This window comes from Ictalurus furcatus, chromosome 4 (assembly GCF_023375685.1).
Source record: "Ictalurus furcatus strain D&B chromosome 4, Billie_1.0, whole genome shotgun sequence".
Lineage (NCBI taxonomy): Eukaryota > Metazoa > Chordata > Actinopteri > Siluriformes > Ictaluridae > Ictalurus > Ictalurus furcatus.
Window position 1 is genome coordinate 6,681,492 of NC_071258.1, and position 20,490 is coordinate 6,701,981.

The window sequence follows — 20,490 nt, forward strand, 5'->3', positions numbered from 1 at the left end:
ATAATAATAAAAATAATAATAATAATAATAATAATAATAAGACGAAGAAGAAGAAGAAGAAGAAGAAGAAGAAGAATGGGTGCACGGTGGCTTAGTGGTTACCTCACACCTCAAGGTTTGGGGGTTCGGTTCCTGATCCGGCCCTGTGTGTGTGGAGTTTGCATGTTCTCCAGGTGCTGCGGGGGTTTCCTCCGGGTACTCCGGTTTCCTCCTCCAGTCCAAAGACATGCATGGTAGGCCGATTGGCATGTCCAAAGTGTCCGTAGTGTATGAATGATTGTGTGAATGTGAATGTGAATATGTATGTGATTGTGCCCTGTGATGGATTGGCACCCCGCCATGCTCCCTGGGATAGGCTTCAGGTTCTCCGCGATCCTGTAGGATAAGCGGTATAGAGAATGGATAATAATATTAATAATCAGTAGAAGAAGACTGAATGTCTTACTGGTGGTACTGGCCTCCTCTTAGCTAAACCCAGATGCTTTTACTTTCATGGTTGCTTGAGTGTTAATGGCGAGAAATGTGATCGTGATGCAACATCAGCAGCTTCTCTCAGCTCGTCCTCTTTCGTTTCCCATGAAGCCACGCGGTTTAGATGTCTGCTCACGGTGCTGAAGCTGCGCGTGCCGGGGTGTGAGAGGAAGAGAGAGAGAGAGAGAGAGAGAGGGAGAAAGAGAGAGAGACGTGGGGAAACGCTGAGCTCAGTAGTCGCGCGAGGCATCCGTGCCTCCCTCCTCCTCCTCCTCCTCATAATCATAACGAGAAAACAGTCCAGGAGAATAACACGATTAAAAGAAAAGAGAAGAAACATAATCTCCTACTTCTTTTTTTATTCTCCGTGACATTCCGCGGGTTTTGGTAGACGTGCACCTGTTTTCATTGTCAAGGTTTTTTTTTTTTGGTGCGAGGTCGGCGTTATCAGCGCACCGCGTCCTTTATGCACAGCACGCTGCTCCAGCCTGTAAAGCGGAGCCAGGCCGCGGGTGGAGACGGAGCCGGAGCCGGCGGAGGAGGAGGAGGAGGAGTAGGTGGTGGTGGTGGAGGAGGAGGAGGAGGTGGAGGCGAAGAACCCGGAGCACGAAGCGCAGAGATGGAGGCCAAAATCCAAAAGGCGGTCGACTTCAAACTGGAGGGTCACCGCTGCTACAAGGAGAAGAAATTCCGCGAAGCCATCGGAAAGTACCACCGCGCGCTTCTGCAGCTCAAAGGCGTGCAGGTGGCGGCGGGCGGCGGCGTCGGAGACGTGGAGCTGCTGAACCGAGCCACCGCCGAACAGCTCTCCGAGGAGCAGCGGCGCGCCGTCAGGAGCACCGAGATCGAGTGTTACGACAGCCTGACAGGTCTGTCCCTGACCAAAGCGCTTTGTGGAGATCGCCTCCTTTGCATCTGCTTGCATCCTAGCTGTTTACTCTCACTGCTCCATTTATTTCTTTTTGCTCTGTGCATTTGTGTTAAAACCTTACATTCAGCATGCTCAGCATTTGGGAAGATGATGGGAATTACGTGGAATGTAAATACATTGATTTGCGCAATATCCTACTTGGCATGTAGACTACTGTCATGTACTTTCCTGATTCCCAAACCCATATAGGACTAGCACTGATAAAAGCTGATCTGGTCGTATTTCTGATCATTGTATACCTATAAGTGTTTTCTGATGGACAGTATCGCCTTCTTTTGTCTAAATCTAGATTAAAAAACATTCTGGGTCGTTGATAATGGCTGACTTTGTTCAAATCATTGAACTGAACGCATACATTTTGAAAAAGGGTCATAGTAATGGCCTTCAGTTTATGGCCACCTGCTTTAAGAGAGAGAGAGAGAGAGAGAGAGAGAGAGAGAGAGAGAGAGGAGTCTGGTGTTTTGTAGCCTGGAGCATCCCTGGTGGTCTACAATAGTAGCATGATGGTGGCTTGTGGTCAACACTTTTGGCTTTGGAACAAAGAGGATAGTGGAGCACTTTGTGTGCCGGTGCCGTCCTTGCTTTGCTAATGTGCCAATGTGCCATTCCTGTGATTTCTCATCTGCTGGTAACATTCCTTTGTTCGTCATCTAGCATGTAAACACAACCTTAGGTGAACCCACAGAGAGCCGTTTGTGAACGGTTTGTCGCTACATAAATGTGCTTATTGTGTTAGATCAACCTTAAAGAAAAAAAGAAAGATGCTGAGCTGAAAATAATGGCGATGCTGATTTGTTTCATATGTTTATTCATCCTGGTGACTGACTGTTGGAAGGAAACGTCGCATCGGTCCACCATGTTGGTTTGAAATGGTCTTGAGACAGAATTGGAGCATCCAGATTTGGGCCGGAATGCCTAGTGTGTGGTGTATAGTATATATTGCTATCCGTTTATGTTAGACTATAAGGTGTAGGACTTTAAACCTCCGCATGCACAGAAGTATTTTTCAGCTTGTGATTCTGTCAGCATCAGCAGTCGTGCGAGGGTGGAGCAGTCACCGATGATGGTGCGTATGGTTGGCGGAGAGGGAGGGGGTTTTGATAGAATAGCCTGCTGTTAGTCCTGCCAGGCTGAGTCAATACAGATGCTGCTCTTGTTGGTGTTTGTGAAAGAGTGAGAGAGAGAGAGAGAAAGAGAGTTTGTTGTGAAAAAGGACCCGTTTTCCTTTCTTACTGTTCGACCCTCACTGATCACAGCAACTTTTAAAATGACACAGCCTCCCTAACAAAAGCAGCTGAGTTGTACTTATGAAACACATTGAGTCTCAGGTGACGTGGTTGTGTTGTGATGCACGCACGAAACCTGCGATAAATCTTAAACAGCAAAACACACCAGTGATTAACTTTAGTACAGATGTGGAATGAAAGTGAGTGGAGGATTTGGGTGTAATGAAATGTTTCCATGACTCAAAAACTGGATAATGTCTTTGCAATGAAATGACAATATTCCACAGCTACAGAATTAATTGAAAAATCAAGGGAGATATTCTAGAAAAGAAGCGCCAAACTGCAAGTTCCTTGTCGTTCCCTGATTCTGACTGAACGGTAATACAAGACGAATGGTCTATTTGCAACCCTTATTAAATACGCGGTCTCAAGAGGGAGTGAGGCCAGGAAGCGTTGGTAACTGGGTTACAGGTACATTTGTCAGCCTTTTTTGGTTGAGCACAATGAAAGTTTTGCAGGGTCTAGTGATAATCAGGCTCCGAGACTTTTTCAGACAACACACATAGGTCAAATCAGAGCTTATGAAATATTTATGTCTGTCTGAGTAGATTCATGAAGAAGGCTAAACGGCATTATCAAGTGAGGTAGTTAGGGCTTTTGGGCAGAGAGCGGATCAGTACAAATAAGGCAATTACTCTATGCACTCCCATTTGAAATCAAAGAATTTTAAATGCAGGGAAATATGCATATCTCTCTGAGCAAAGTGCGTGCTGATTTATTACCAGTGGCGTGGAAACCTGACAAGTGGAAACGTCAAAGGAAATTAACTCTGGCATCACATGACAATATAAGCACTAGGGCTGGGCGATATCTCGATATAATATCAATATCATGATAAATGATTACACGATACACTTTTCTGAGATATTGGTAGTATGGTGATGTATTTTTATATTTTTAATAATTACAAATGAAATGGTATTGAGTGGATGCCGTTGATTTGGTGTAATTGGTTTTTAACTTAATCTTCTTTGGCTTTGTAGGCATTAAAGAAAAGTATTGTCAAACTCAGTTTAACAGGTTTTATTTATTTAACTGTTTTGCAGACTGTTTGTTAGCTAAATTATATATCGTGTTACACATCATGTATCCTAGAAATGTCCTGAAGTATCCTGACATAATGTTTTTGTCATATCGCCCAGCGCTAATAAGCACTCCAGACTCTCATTCCTGACCATGCAGCTGATTCTATGCAGAACCCTACCACAGAGCATTTTCCTCTCAGAGAACACTTGGGGAACTCTGCATCCCTACAAACAGTGTTTCACTATTCGAGAGGGTCCCAAATACAAAGTGAATAACTCTTTGTTTTGTTTTTTTTCTAAGAGAAATAAATGCGTTAACATTTCTACCAGCTGGGATAGCAGCTCTCAAAATGTCTGCGATGCTCCTGCGCAGTCACATCATCATCAAAACAGAGTAGAGTGCTTCCATGTTCTTTACATACGACAGCAGACGATGTTTAAAAATGTTTAAATCACCACGTAGGATTTTGTTAGTGGAACAGAAGTGACTGAATGAATCAGCAATTACTTCCTCACCAATGTTATCGTGATGAGAGATCAGTGGAGTGAAGAGATGACAAGAAGGCTTGCGTTTAAATGACTGACTTTTATCTCAGGCGACGAGACAGAGACGTGGATGATGCTGATCATCAGTCAGAATAAGTGCAAACTAATTTCCCATTGTAAACTCTTTATAATGGGGCAGGAGTGTTGTTTTTCTTTGAGATGATTAAGTACAAATGTAAACGTAGGTGGGGAATCTTTCAGTGAAACTGGAATAAAATCTTTAAATGCGATTTACGCCGTTTTTTAGATTTTAAAATGCTAGATCTTTAATTTTGGTTGAGATACATGCAAAAGATACACATATTTCAGTTCAGGAAAACCTATACCCATGAATCATCTATCCATCCATCCATCCATTTTCTGTACCACTTATCCTTCAGGGTCTCGGGGAACCTGGAGCCTATCCCAGGGAACTCATGGCACAAGGCACGGGACACCCTGGACAGGGTGCCTATCCATCGCTGGGCATAATCACATGCACATTCACACACTACAGATTTGTAAATGCCAATCAGCCTACACTGCATGTCTTTGGGTACTAGGGGAGAAAACCAGAGTACCCAGAGGAAACCCCCGAAGCACAGGGAGAACATGCAAGCTCCAATCACACAGAGGCAGGATTCGAAGCACCAACCGCAGAGGTGTGAGGCAAACATGCTTACCACTATGCCCCCATCTATAATTTAAAAAACTATTATAGTACCATAGTGGAATCCTCATAGAAGTGGCATGAACATGGCATGAACATGGCAGAACTGCTGGTTAGGCTAGTGAAAATAAAGTGAAAGTTGATTAAAGGCTTATGGCAGCCCAATCTCTTGAAGTTGGCTGTCTTGATGCCTGGCAAAGTAGATGCATAATATTTTTGAATAGCAGGAATGAGTGAATAACAAGGGGTGGAGGAGGGGGTGCAATAACATTTTGGACATCCATTGCATCAGCAGGCTTCAAGCTAATTGAAACTTCTTGCATATTACTGATGTGGATAAACAGATTATAGGGTCGTTTTTGTTATTTCTCTACACGGCAAATATTTTATAGTTGAGCTTTCAGGTCCAGTGCTTGTAGCCAGGACAGGAAATCTCTGCAGGAACAATGGACTTATCATGCATGCATTCCGCTGACATGGAAAATCGACAGCGTTTCATGGATAGCGATTGTGCTGAGATGATTTCATGTTGTACTCTTATAATAGGCTGGAGTGAACACTTGACTCCTTTATGATGAACATTTTCTCTGCTAGGTTATTTTAATGAAGCTAGAGGAGTCTGTTCATTACATGGACATGTAAATCTGTGTAGATTTCCTAGAATTTTTTATATGATTTTTACAAATCCTTGGCTCTGCTGGATAATTCGGAATGACCGGATTAAGCGGGATTTAAGATATAGACATATCTTAAACCTCTCTCTCTCTCTCTCTCTCTCTCGCATATTCCCCTTCCTGCTGGAGAGAGCAGATAGCATTATATATTTCCCCTCATGGAGAGGGTCTTATCAACATACCAGGAGCCAATCATAGGAAAGCAAAAAAATAAAAAATCAAACCCCATCATGCTTTAAAAATTTCTGTGCTGTGAGCATGATGAATGAGTGGGGGAGGTGAAGATGAGGAGTGAGATCATTCTCGGTCCCCTTATAGGCCGTGCTGGTTGTGAGAGTGGCGAGGGCAGCTGGTGCCAGGTCCGCAGATGGCAGAACATATCTGTGGGGTTCCACTCAGAACAGACCCTACTGTATAGTACTGTATTATAACATAACAGCTCCATACTCCACAGAGAGAGACACAGAGAGAGAGAGAGAGAGAGAGAGAGAGAACAAATAAAAGCGTTAATTGAGAGAGAGAGAGAGAGAGAGAGAAAAGCATAAGAAGATTATGAGTTGGATTACAAATTAAGACGTGGTTTAAATGTTTTGGGGTTGTCTAGTATTTTTTATTACAATTAATTAAGATATAATTAATAAGATACTTAATTGAAATTTGAAATTCTTTTTGTAAACCATGGACGCCGTGTCCTCTAAACTAAAGACTAAAGAGGAGAGGGACCATCCGGCTTTTTATCAGCGCTCAGTTCAAAAGCCTGCATCTCTGATGGTATGGGGTGCATTAGTGCCTATGGAATGGGCAGCTTGCACATCTGGAAAGGCAACATCAATGCTGAAAGGTATATACAGGTTTTAGAGCAACATATGCTTCCATACAGATTCCAGCCCAGCTTTACTTCTGAGAGACTCTGCCTCTCCAAGGTACTCTTTTTTGTTCATGTTACTGACCTGTTGCCGATTAACCTCCAGCTGTTTCCTTTTAGTAACACTTATTTTTCCAGCCTTTTGTTGCCCCCGTCCCAACTTTTTTGAGACATGCTACGGCCATCAAATACAAAATGACCTTTTTTAAAAAATATATATATATATAGGTCAATTTACTCAGTTTAAACATTTGATATGGTCCCTATGTTCCATTGTGAATAACATATGGGCTTATGCGATTTGCAAATCATTGCGTTCTGTTTTTATTTACATTTATTTACATTTTACACAGCATCCCAACTTTTTTGGCACTGGGGTGGCTGTGGCTCAGGTGGTAGAGCGGGTTGTCCACTAACCGTAGGGTTGGTGGTTCGATTCCCGGGCCACGTGACTCCAGATGTCAAAGTGTCCTTGGACAAGACACTGAACCCCAAGTTGCTCCTGATGGCAAGTTAGTGCCTTGCATGGCAGCTCTGCTACCACTGGTGTGTGAGTGTGTGAATGGGTGAATGAGACACAGTGTAAAGTGCTTTGGATAAAAGTGCTATATAAGTGCAGACCATTTACCATTTTGGGGTTGTATGTCAGAAATATATATTTTTATAAAGGGTAATTCAATCACAATTCCATGTTTGTTTGTTTGTTTGTTGCCTTAGAATACATTAATATTATAACATGTTTGCCTGCCAGAATGGAGATAAAAAAAAAACAAACAGATTCATCTAACTTTCCTAGCCTCATGGGTGTTTGCTTCCTCTTTACTGCGTTATTTAACTAAGGAAATTACCACCAATGCCAAAAAGGCTGCCAAAGCAGCACAGGGAGCTGTCATCAAAGGAAATAAAATCTATTTGGCTTGAACGGTGGAAACAAAAAAAAAAGATTGAAACAGAAAGACACAGAATTGTTTCATGAAAAAGTTGAAAGATGCCTCTACACTCAGAACGTTAGCATTTAGCATTACCATCCAGTTCAGCAGCGTAGCTTTCAGCCCTGACACATCCATATTCTGAACACATATTTGTCCAAATTGTTCACACACCATTGGATCACTTGCTAATGTTCTAGATGGAGATTTAGTTGGGGTTTGTTAATGTTATTGTGAGCTCTTCTCTCAGGCAAGGTGACTGCACCGGCTTGTGATGCTGAGTCATTTAGTGTATGCTGGTGGGCGAACACGAACACACCCTGCGCATTAGTTCTTGATGCTCCCTTAAGGCCAGTATGGATTAATCCATTATGAGATCTACAAAGGATTTAGACAGAAATATAACTAGATCAAATACATGTGAGATGTAAGGAATAAAACATAACGTGGAATGCTGTTACAGGAAAATAATCTATGACAGGATGGAATGATGCAATTTGATAACAATTTGCCAATGATTACATCCATCTATACATCTATCCATCCATTTTCTGTACTGCTTATCCTACACAGGGTTGCTGGGAGCCTGGAGCCTATCCCAGGGAGCTCGGGGCACAAAGCAGGGGACACTCTGGACGGGGTGTAAATCCCTCGCACGGCACAACTGCACACACATTCACACACCCGTTCACACACTATGGACAATTTGGGAATGCCAGTCAGCCTACAACGCATATCGTTGGAAACACAATGCAGTTTGTTGTGTTAATGATAATCTAGAAAGCTCGCCATGGCAGACAGCTATTACAAAGTACTAACACTGGAGACTCCTTCTATAAATGTTAAATAAGTGTCTCATTATAGAAAAATGAACCACATCAACAGATACACATTTTTATTTAAACTTTTATTATTATCAGCCTTAGTTTATGTGAAGCATGTACCATACAAGTACTAATTCTGAATCTGTTGTTACTATAAAAACGATAATGTATGCGAATATAAAGCTGTGATAGAATTACAGCCAGTACTATATGTCAGAGCTGCTGATAGAGAAAATTAAACACCTTTTCACCAGTCAAATTCAAGAATTCAACAGTGCTGCCATGGACAGAGCTGTTCTTTCTTCATGACTGTTGTTTGGGACATACTGTATGTTGTGTGACTTCTTTCCCACTCCTGGAAACTCCGGGTGGCTGCTCTGCAGCTCCATATGCTACTATTTATGGTTCCGGTAACCCACAAATGCAGCTGCTGCAAGAGATATTTATAATTTGACAGAAGTGGTAGGGTTTATTTCCAAAACTGAATGGTCATATATTTAACTGAACACTAATAAGTACATTTTCTATGTAAAACTGTACTAGAGACTAAGCAGATTATTTATGGATAAAATTACTAACAACATTTAAAAGTGGCCCTTGCATTTATGTTACATCATATTACATTAGACAGCAGTCACATTCCACATTTTCTATCCCTCAGGCTTAAAGTTGGAGGTCTATGAATAACCTCGGTGGTGAGAACTACATAACAGGTGATTTTAATAATCTGAAAGGGGAGTCCAGAGAATTGAATTAAGTACCTGCATAACCCAACTCTGACTAGGAGAAACTTTCCCAGAGAAATACTGATGTAACTTTGGAACTTAAGCGAGGAACCCCTTGGCATGCTACAGTAAACAGAAATATATATATATATATATATATATATATATATATATATATACATATATATATATATATATATATATATATATATATATATATATATAAAAACTTGTACATAAGTAAGTACTGTCACTATCTATCGCTAGTTAAGTTTTGCCTTCCTGTGCATTGGTTTCCTAGGTGGTGTCCAAACAAGAGGTGTACCTACACAAGTATTTTACACCCTTATAAAAAGTATTCCTGCTCTCTGGTTGGGATGATGTCTCATCTGATCTCCTAATTACGTTGATATTCGTTACTTCTAACTACTCTGATAGTCATTAATTAATAGGGTCATATTTATGTATTTAAATACATAAATAGTTTTCTCAGCGCATTTACAGCCCACAACATACATTTCAGCATGACATATTGTAGTTATACTGTATTAAACTGTAAAAAAAAAAAAAAAAAAAAAAAAAAGTCCTGCACTGTCCAAATAGTGTTTAAGTCCGTAGTTACTGTTGAGGTGAAATTTCATTATTAACTCCTCACGATGCACATAGCTCAACTGAATACAGCCCAGAACCTCAAAACAGACAGCATTTGGTGTCCCGTTCAGAAAAGGTTCCAAGAGAAAACCTCGTGAAAAAACCTTTTGAGTGTCTGAGGAATGTAATTGCAATTTTATGCTCCACTTTTAGTACATCTTTTCCATCGAAACAAGGCTGTTCAGGGAACTATAAAAAACATTTTCTTTTTTAAAAATTGGTCTGCATTTCCTCCAGTTTGAGAGGTGAACATAATCAAATGTGAAATTTCTCTAACATGTGCTGTAAAAATAACAACAGAGGTGGATCTTAAAAGTTTTACTTCGTGTTTGAGAAGCCAAATCCGTCATCTACTATACACAGAAAAGATATATTGCCGTAGATAACTGCACTCAAGGCAACTATCCAGGCTTTCATTGCCTTTAGTCATTTGTTCTAAAGGTGTTGCTAAAATTTAAATCTTATTTGTTGTGTAACAATTAACAGTAAAATGTGTTTTACTAACTGATTTGTACTTGTGTTATTGATTTTGATATTTTACATGTAACCTTTTTGAACATGTAAATATCCTGAGCTGCATGAGTTCAAAAGGACCCTGCCTCCATGCTTGTGTATCACCTTTTCCTTAGTTACAGTCCAGCCATCTGAGAACTAATTCCTTTGTGATGAAAGAGTGTGTAAAGCTTAGAAACTGACATCTGCACTAGCACAGCGCCAGCACTAATACAGTGCCAGGTACGTGCTGGGGGAAAGTGCTATTAGCAGATTAAGTAAATAAATTATTTGAATGTGGTGTCACTTATAGAAGGTCTTCAGTTGAGAGATTACAGTTTAGAATAGATTTGTTGATACGTGGTGCATTTAAACACTATTTCATTCTAACTAAGGTGTTGGCCACCAAGGCCAAGAGAGCTGCCAAGAACAGTCACCTTAGTAAATACAATCTTTTTGGCCTGAAGGGTTGAAGGAAGTAAGATCTTCTGGCATTACAGTATAGAAGTGAAAGAATAAGAGGGCTTTATACCAGTCATACAGAGACTGAGGAATCCATATTTTCATTCCCTAACTGGGAGCTTGGAAACGAGTGGAGTTCAGTGACATGCTAATCCATAGGTTCTCACGCATGAGGTTTTTAAGATACATTTTAACATGCATTATTACCCTAGGCTACTGTAGTTATTTAATATGGAGCTTCATTTAAGCCCATTTTACACCAGACTTCTATGGAAATGCATCCAGTACACTGTCATGTAAAATTTGGACATGTTTTATCCACATTTTGTGAAAGTTCTACCACAGACTGTAGAGGTGAATATGTTGTTAGATGAACAAGCTTTGTGAAATCATTTACCATGGAAATGCATGCTTAGAATACGCTGATGCAGGCCACACCCAGTGTAAAATGGGCTTTACACTCATTAACGTAAAGCGAAACGCAATAGGTGATCTCGACTAAACTGACAAACGGGACTGTTGATTCTCTTTCCTAGCTCTTATTTGTGCAAAGCAGAATTTTGGCTCACGAGAATTTTGGGCCCTTAAAATGTGGTCATTGGCCAAAAATGTTGAGATGGAGAATCTTGACATTAATCCAACATTTGGTAACCATTGGTAATATACAGTACAGTGTATGGAGGGGTGGGTTCGTTCTTTTCTTTTCTCCTTGAAACGAAGACACACTTTTTGCATCACTAGAGACCTAACTGAGGGAAATAATGTTTCTTTTCCTGGTGGGAATATAGGTCAGATATTATTTCTTTTCCACTTATATGCTGAAGCAGAATGAAAGGAGGCCACGTATAGTTTAAAATAGAGCAACAACCCAACTATTAATTGGATAACGTTTGAGATTGTAAAATTGCTTAATTCTATATTTAGCCTTTTTCTTCACAGATAGTTTACATCCTGTTAAAGACTTAAGGCATGTGACCATCCTAGCCATAGTTACCTGACCAATATTTGACATACAGTATGCTCATTTGATATGGGCAAAAAAAATGGAGGAAAACTCTAACTGCCCTCTTCCACAGATGGCCATGTTTGGCATGATTGGATAGTATCACTGTAATCAGCAGAGGAAAGAGTACATCTATCCTTCCCATTCTTCCCATCCATGATTCGTGGCCAAAGATTCCTGTGGTGTCACTGCATTTCAAATTCAGTGTCCCAAAAATAGGGTCAATTGAGAGAGAATGTAAAATTCTGCAAATGTAAAAAAAAAAAAAATGCATAAAATAATATTTTCCTTCGAGGTTCCCTCTGAAGCCCATTAAATAGGTTGGAAAGCCTAAATGCTGGTGCAAGAGCTGGGGCTTTCTAAAATTATAGGTATAGACACCTCCTTGTCCTGATCGATTGGATGTTTTTCTTTCCATTTACAGAGCTGTGCTGTAAAAGAGCGTGAGAAGATCTTCACCATATATTACACAGTGTTTTGATTTAAAAATCCCAGACCACCCTTTAAGCCTTTTATGTTTTTTGTTCTTGCTAGCACTAACTTTGTGTTAAACATTCCTGGAATGTATGAAATTAAAAATATATCATCCCTGTTTTGTGTGTAATTTGCAGAACTTCTTGCTTAACCACAATGTTGTGTTTGTTGGCATTCTGTGGAGCTTCCACTGGATGTCTTGGCAGTGTTGTGTGTAGGTGTTCGTCTTGTATTTTTAGGCTCCGGTGCATTGCTGCCTGATTCGAGGCAGCGAGTCAAACGAGAACAGCCTGCTTCTCCTCCCTCATTAACATCAACACTTCAGGTCAGCAGCACAACATGTTTCCCACCTGGAGAACACCGAGTGAAAGCCTGCTTTTGTTCATCTGCAACACTAGCTAAGCTTTTGGACTTGATGTCATTCAGAAAATCTGATTTATAGTGATCATCTGAAGTCAAATTTAATCAAATATCTCAAATCTGATCAGCTCTATATTTTAGCCGTGGTCTCTGGAGAAAACTTCCAGCATACAAAAGGGATTTTTTAACAGCATGTGATGCTGGGTTACATAAGTGTTGCTTTACTGAGAGTGATTTGAAAAAAGGTACTGCCTTGCGTAATTCGTTCAAAAATATAGACACTGCCTTCTTTCCACTAAAAGCCCTGTACTGTTTAAAGAGTTCAGATAATGCTTTTCATTCTCAGGAAAAAATGGAAAAATTGTACTTTTCCTCTGGGTGGTATCGTTTATGTTTTGTACCTTTTAATATGTATTTTTCACCTGGAAATGTAGTACCTTTAAAAAAAAAAGATTTAAAGCTACATATTTAGACCATTATTAGAGTAAAGCTTTGAAGATACACCATGGGCACCGTAAAAGATACATACTAAAGGTATATATAGAAGAGTATAATGGATGAAGCAGCAATGATATTCCATTATTCTCCAAATGCAGACAAAATCAAGAAAGGTTTCATTCAGCATCCTAGCATCCTTGTAGTCTCTTCAGGCAGTATCACTGACAACAGTCTCCACCAGATTCTTATGATTCCAAAAGTAACCCAACTCATATATTTTGGTAGCGTAGTCATGCTACTAAAACAGTAACGCAAAGTCAAGCAAACTCCGCAATGTTCGCAGGAGCTTACAATTTTTCAAAATGAACGCAGATTTGGGCCAAGACGCGTCATGTGACGTCATAACAATGCCCATTCAGCCAAAGTCCTCTTCGCTTCACGTGCATCAAACATGAGTACAGTTAATGTAAAGGTCGCATTTACCAACGATCATCTCTGTGAAAGTGAACAATTCTGTGCAATTGCAGTTTCGCCAAATTCAAGTAGTTTTCTGTAAAAAATAAAATAAAATAAAAAAAATACTCAGCAAGTTGCATCGCAAAGTTTGAAAAAAGCCTTAGCAAAATCAAGCATTTTTGGCCACAACAATCACAAAAAAAACTCAAAATCCTGTGTGGACTGCTTAAAGTAAAAACCCTAAGTAATAGTAAAATAAGAACATATTACATCTGCATTCAGTGGAACTTGAGGATTTGTGCTTTCAACAAACACAGTGTTTGTGATAAAAAATGGTTCAAGTCGTAACACAGTGCTGCAATGTAACCGGGAAATGGACACCAAGCATAAGCTAAGTAATGACTGAGGCTAACAATTAATCTAGCTTGTATACAGTATAATATAAAGGTACAGTGATAGTTGAAACCAGACAAAATTGTCAGAAATATCAACATTTCTCTCAGATGTGTTGCTAAACTATTAAGAAAGAAAAGCTTCTATGACTAAAATGACACGGTGTGTAATTACACTTAGCGTAGACTGTGAACAGAATTCCCATGGGTGCCGCCATATTGAAAAACATCAACATGACCAACATAAACAAGTCATGAATCATAGCTATTAGTAAATGTTTACTTTTCAAACAGTGAATAGCTTTAGTGTGAGCCTTCATGTGGACTTTTCTCAAAACACAGAAAAGCATATCAATAGTCCAATCCACAGTGGATCTCATAAAGAAACGGGGATTTAGAAAGTGCTGATTTTCTAAACAGCAGTATAATGTTTTCCTGGAACTCAAAGTGAAGTCGCTTTGAGTGTGTAAGTCCTGCACTCATGTAGATTCAGCATGTCTATATCTAAGTGGAGCGTTACTGGAAGTCTCCCTTTTATTAAAACCTCTAATGCTAAGTTCTTGGCATCCCTGCAAACGTCTCAATAAAACCCGCCCCTCCACATACACGCATTTACCCAGTACCTAAGAACGTTTCAGTGGGGATTAAGAAACTTAGCGATGCTTACACTGATCGAATTGGTATGCAGCTGCTTAGTAGGATTTTTTATTTTGTTAGGTACATTTCGATAGTGACATTCACAGATAAACACAGGCGGACATCAAAGTGCTTTTTGTGCGTGGTCAGTCATGGAGATAGAGATGATAAGTTAGCCTGGTTAGAGTATAGCTACTGTACAGTCAGGTCCATAAGTATTTGGACAGCGACACGATTCCCTTAACTATGGACCTGACTGTAAATGTTAGCTAGCTATGTTGGGCATGTTATAATGCTACAGTTTTTCTGCTACACTTTCACTTACTTACTCTGTTGTGTTGTGAGATGTTTTCAGCGAAGTTGTAACTGAAAGCTTTGCTCAGCCTTCTTTTGCTACTGTTTGCATAACGTATATAAACACACAGTAATCCTGGGCTTATCTCCTACTCCATCAAAATAGCAATTTCATTCCTGTTCCTTTGTAACCTAACTGTGCGTGGAAAAATAATTGGCAAACAATGGATGGCCACCCCTTTGTTTCCAGAATGGTCGATACATCCAGATTGTGCTGAAATGTATAGTTGCTGATTTCATGCCTCAGGATAATAACCGAGACATTTCCATTTCTCAGAGTGCCTAGTGATGGATGTCAGGACATCAGGACATTTTAGTCGAAGTGTTCTTAAATTTGCTTATAGATGCTTTAAGAAGCCTAATTGGGAATCCACTCAACCTCACACTGCTTCACCCAGTAGCAGAGGTTGGTGCATGGATATAACAAGTCTCACGTGGTATCAATAGTTCAAAGACACAAGTGACTTCTCAGGCGGGTTTGCACACAGACACAGTCATGGCTGGCTGTGCTGTAAACATGTCATTGCTTATAGCAGTGATTGGGATTGGAGTCTGACTCACAGGCTTCTGAATAATGCAGCAGAGGGCTGTTGATCAGCCTGATCTGTTTGTGCACAGTGTGCTTGAGGGAGCTGTGGGAAGGCAGTTGAAGGGATACCCCATTAATATTTCATCCATCCTCCTTAAAACATGCTTGGAGTCCGCTTCTGTGGCTGCATGAGCCCTGCTCTTTACAAGCCGATCTGACTGAGTAATCTAGCTTTCTTTCACTATCACAGCGATCCCTGCGGCACCATGGGTAATCCATGCAAATAGGGCTGATGTGACGCTGGTTTCCAGAGACGATGAGCATTGGTGCTGGTAATGAGTACTATATGCCATCCGGGGAGTGCAATTAATGTGCACCAAGCAAAAAAACACCTGCTTTTCCTTCTCACAAAACTAGAGATAAATTCTCAGAAATGCATAACTGATCACACAAAAGCATCCACTGAATGCCAGCACATGATGAGCGAGCGAGGCTGCAGTAATTGCTCGACGGCAGCATAATAAGCACCCCGCGTTGAGGTGCCAGTTTTAGTGGAAAAGAAGTGCGAACTATCATCACGTGCTTCAGAAACACATTCACCCACACTGTGTTGTGTTACTTGCTTTTGGGTGGGTTTCCATGAATCTTTATACTGCTATGTCTATACCTTAAAGCTCCTGACAACATGGGTTCAAATGTTAAAAAATATTTGTGATAGTGAAGATTCATTTAAAGACTGAAGTCATGACATAAGCATTTAGCAATGGAGGATTCAAGAAATATCAATATTTAATTATACATAAAAGCTAAAAAAAAAAAAAAAAAAAAGAAGCCTATTTTCTGCCTGATCAGAACCGTGTGGGTGTGCCAGATCCCATACTGATTAACTGTGGTGTCTCACTGACAATGTACAGTGATAGTGCGAGTAAAGTGTGTAGAGAGGAATTATAGAGAGGAGCTTCCACAATGCTTTTGTTTTTACATGAGTCATAAATGTTGTCTGGTGCGTTGGTGCATTTTGTATTTATGTCTAGTGCCATGGTGCTCACAGAAAGCATCATTTGACAGCGAGTGGCTTATTAATAATTTAGGTCATGACTTTTCCCGACAAGATCAGATCAGAGCAATTTTATGACTAACTTTCAGACACTCTTGACTCGTCCTTTCAGTGGACCCACGTGTAGATAACTTGTACGTTTTTACACTACTAGGTGTAGATCATGATTATTTCAGTCATAGTGATTACGACACATGAAATTCTCTAATATAATACTGCATATAAAATGATATGAATTCTAACAAGGTTCAGTTTTGTTCATGTTCAGGAACACAAATACTGAGTAAAGGTATGTTCACACATACAGCGACCCCAGTAGCACCATTCGTTTTCTGAGAGCTGGCGACCTCTGGCTACACGAGTGACAGTGACCGTTGGCGACTAAATGTGGGCGTGTCCAGTGATGCGACAAGGTTGAGAAAAGTTGAACTTTATGCAAATTTGAAGTGACTGGTGCAGCGACTAACAATGAGAGTGAAGACAGTAGCGTACGTAAACCGTGATCCACCATGCTGCCTGCGATTCCGTATTGTTTCATGGACCCACACACGCGTTCATCTCACAGAATGTTTTATTTTAGCGGCAAGAAAACTGGTTTGTTGTCAAAAGTGGAATGCTAGTTGCACCGCCCACTGATAAATGTTACTATAGCAACTAATAGTAGGAATGCCTACTGGCGACTTCATAGTACAGCAACTGGCAACCTGCAGCGAAAAAATTGCTGTATGTGTGAAAGTACCTTAAGCAGGAAAGAACTCACTTGTTTTTTGTAGTCATACCCAATTCAAGTCGACCAGAGAAAAATAGCAGAAGAATTATATTCTTTCATTGAGACTGATACTGTAACTACGGAGGTTACACCTCTTTCATTGGCTGGAAAAAAGGCCATGCCTCTTTCACTGGGACTGTCAGGGACAGAGACTATACAAGCATGAAGGGAAAGAGAACAAGAGATAAAAATGTATCTTTTTTTAAAAAATAATAATAATAGTAGTAGTAGAGTATTACTAAAAAGCGCTGTGCGTATGGAATCATCATTTTTGTCTGAGAAATGTTGTGTTGGATCAGGTATTATTAACTGTTCTGTAAACGTTGAGGCCGCAGGGCACTGATCTGAATTGGTGAATCTTTACACCCCTACTTCACACACTGTTGGAGATGTGATTTGTGAGCCGTGCTGCATCCATCCATGTGTGGTTATGGGAAAGCTGAGTCATGCATCCTGTCAAATATCCTCATATAAGCAAACATGCTGATGTGGTTCTGTATTCTGAGAGTGCAGAAAGTTGGGGGAAATACATGCAGGAAGGAAAGAAAGACAGCATGGTCTGATAAATATGGGGGGAAAAAATATTGTGATGGATTTGGGAGGAATAAGAGATGGTGTTGCTATGCAGCTCTGCAGCAGCTTCAGTGCTGGTGTTGTAAGGCAGTGTGTGACTGCGACCTTAGCCATGGTTCACTCCATGAGCTCGGGCACATTGTATTCACAGAGAGAGAGAGAGAGAGAGAGAGAGAGAGAGAGAGAGAGAGAGAGAGAGAGAGAGATGGTCTTATAAAAATGACAAAGTTAGAGGAAAATGGAAATTAATATAGAATAGATCCAAAACCAAAACAGGATTTGAGACATCCAGAAGTGGTTGGCTCATAATGGCAGGTAGATGGAGAGAGAAAGAGAGAGAGAGAGGAGAGAAAGAGAGACAGAGTGGGGCAGTTGCATTGGCTGTGTCTACAGTTGTAGACAGTGTCCTTCAAGGTGCAGTGAACTGAGTGACAGCGCATTAACAACAGGCTGCCGAACGCAGCACAGGCACTGGCGCTCAGCCCCGAGGGAAGAAATGTTTAAATTATATACAGCAGCGGTCCCCAACCTTTTTTTACGCCACGGACCGGTTTAATATCAGACAATATTTTCACAGACCGGCTTTTAAGGTGTGGCGGATAAATACAACAAAATAAAATGACACGACCGGCATAAAAACTGGGGTATTTTTTAAATATAATAATAAACGTGAATCCAATGTGAAATCGCAACTTTATTAGCAGCGTCCTGGTAACGTCACACCAACAACATAACATGAGTAACATCCGCGCTGCCCCCTAACACTTAACGTATCACGTGACCAAGTAACGTATCACGTGACCGAGACAAGCGTCTTGACATGCGTCAAGAGTGAGTCATAGACGGATGTAACGGAGAGAATCCGGTCATTTTTCAAAATAAAACATCGTTCAGACTCAGATAATAAATAAAACGGAAATAATGTAAGTTATTTATTCTTTCTGTGCGGCCCGGTACCAAATGACCCACGGACCGGTACCGGTCCGCGGCCCGGGGGTTGGGGACCCCTGATATACAGTATGCAGTCACAGAACTACCCTTACATATCAACTCTTCCTGACTTCTGAGGTACCGCTGCCTAGCCAACCCAGCAACAGGGCTGGTCAGAATTCTAATTCTAAATTCTAAATTCTTGATGATTTCTACCGGTCAGTGATCAGGCTGCATCGGTCTTTCGCTCTGCACAACAAAGGACAAAACATCGTGAAACAGTTGTACAGTTTACAGACAGTATTGGACCGGAGTCTCGACATTACCGGAAGCGCTCATCGTCGTGAGGACGCTCGGGCAGTTGCTCTAAAAGCCGCTCTCCTGACTCTGAGCGAGTGAAGAAAGAGGATCGAGCACGTGAGCGGGGACGCAGGGAACGATCACGCAGCAGAGAGCAGAGGAGATCACGCTCCAGAGACCGCAAGAGACAGAGGCAGTCTCGGAGTCGTGAGCATAAACGCTCCAGAAGACGTGAGCGTAGGAGGTCGAGGAGCCGCAGCAAAGGGTGAAGCAAGGAGAAGTCAAATGGTGGTGAGTAGTCAGCAGATAAGAAGAAGAAAGAGGAGAAGGAGGAGGAGCGAGTGGAGGATAGAGATGAGCAGATCGAAAGCATGTTTAACTCTAAGAAGCGTGTGAAGGACTTGGCCGCTCCGGGGGGTGCTGCAGCTTCAGGTTCAGGACTCACCGTTTCTGCTGCAGGATTTGGTGGTCTCACTGCACCTTCAGCCGGAAACATTCAGAAACTTGAGATTGCCAAGAAACTGGCACTGAAGATCAACGTACAGAAAAACCTCGGTGCAGAAGCTCCGGACGTAATGCGACAGGCCATTAACGCCATCATGATGGGTGGCACCATGATCGCACCCTCCATCTCCGCTAAGACCATTGCTGAGCAGCTCGCAAAGAAAATCAACGCCAAGCTGAGCTACACACCCATCGAGAAACTTGAGGAGGAGCGACAGAATGCTGAACAGGCAGAGAGTGTCAAGAGGTATGAAGAGGAGCTGGAGATCAGCGACTTTCCCCAGACGGCGAGATGGAAGGTGATGTCTAAAGTGGCTCGGCAGAGGATTGGCGAATATTCAGAGGCTGCCATCACCATCAGAGGGAAATACTTCCCTCCTGTAAAAAAAAACAAAGAGGGAGAACACAAGATTTACCTCGTCATCGAGAGTGCAAATGAGTTGGCAATGCAGAAAGCAAAAGCAGAAATCGTACGACTCATCAAAGAAGAGCTCATACGCTTGCAAAACTCGTACCAGCCGAAAGCCAAAGGCCGATACAGAGTTCTGTAGACGAAGACCCTTCTGTTTTTTCGTTGTGTTTGACAGTGACGTAAAGAGGTGATTTGTGTTTATTTGACTGATTAAATGAAGCTCTCAGTTCAGTCTCATGAAAAAACAAAAACAAAAAAAAACAGTGCCGGTCAGGGAGTTGTGATTGAATTTGTAAACAGTATGTTACCATGACCGAATGTCATGGTGATGTCATTTACCCACTCAGTGACTAGTCAATGGAATGTGCTTCAGAAATCCTTATCCTAGAACACTAAAACAGCAATAAATAGCATCAGACACTCAGGAGGCAGCGTCAGGGTCAGTGACTACTGTACAAATACACTCTATCTCACATCCAGCACAGACAAAACTTTAGGTAGCAAGTATTGATTATTTTTCCTTTCTTTGTTGTTCACTTGCTTTTTCTTCTTTCTTTCTGTGTTATGTCAGTGGGTCTCCAGGACTAGAATTGAAAATCTATCATAAACCAATACACAGATACAGTATGATGTAATTCATTACAAACATCTACAATCTACATGAGATCATGGTCATGTCTGGCTTGTGTCTGGTTATCGCAGCTATAATCACATCTTTTTATCCTGTACTTTACGACTGTTGTTCTGTTCATGGCTTATTAAAAAGTTTTGTA

General features: G+C 41.0%; 1 protein-coding gene across 6 annotated transcripts in view; it reads left to right on the forward strand.

Moving 5' to 3' along the window:
* The first annotated feature begins 481 nt into the window (after positions 1-481).
* The window catches only part of ttc9b (tetratricopeptide repeat domain 9B), a 31,312-nt gene continuing 11,303 nt past the window's right edge, over positions 482-20,490 (forward strand). For 3 of the 6 annotated variants that reach the window (XR_008385696.1, XR_008385695.1, XR_008385697.1), the window contains exon 1: positions 17,815-20,156. Coding sequence is in view for 2 of the 6 variants with exons in the window: in XM_053622758.1 (XP_053478733.1) it covers positions 19,173-19,856 (684 nt within the window). In the remaining 4 variants the exon portion in view is untranslated. Of the gene's footprint in view, positions 1,341-17,813; positions 20,157-20,288; positions 20,342-20,490 lie in introns of those variants that run through there. The other 3 variants (XR_008385694.1, XM_053622759.1, XM_053622758.1) reach the window with 3 other exon arrangements.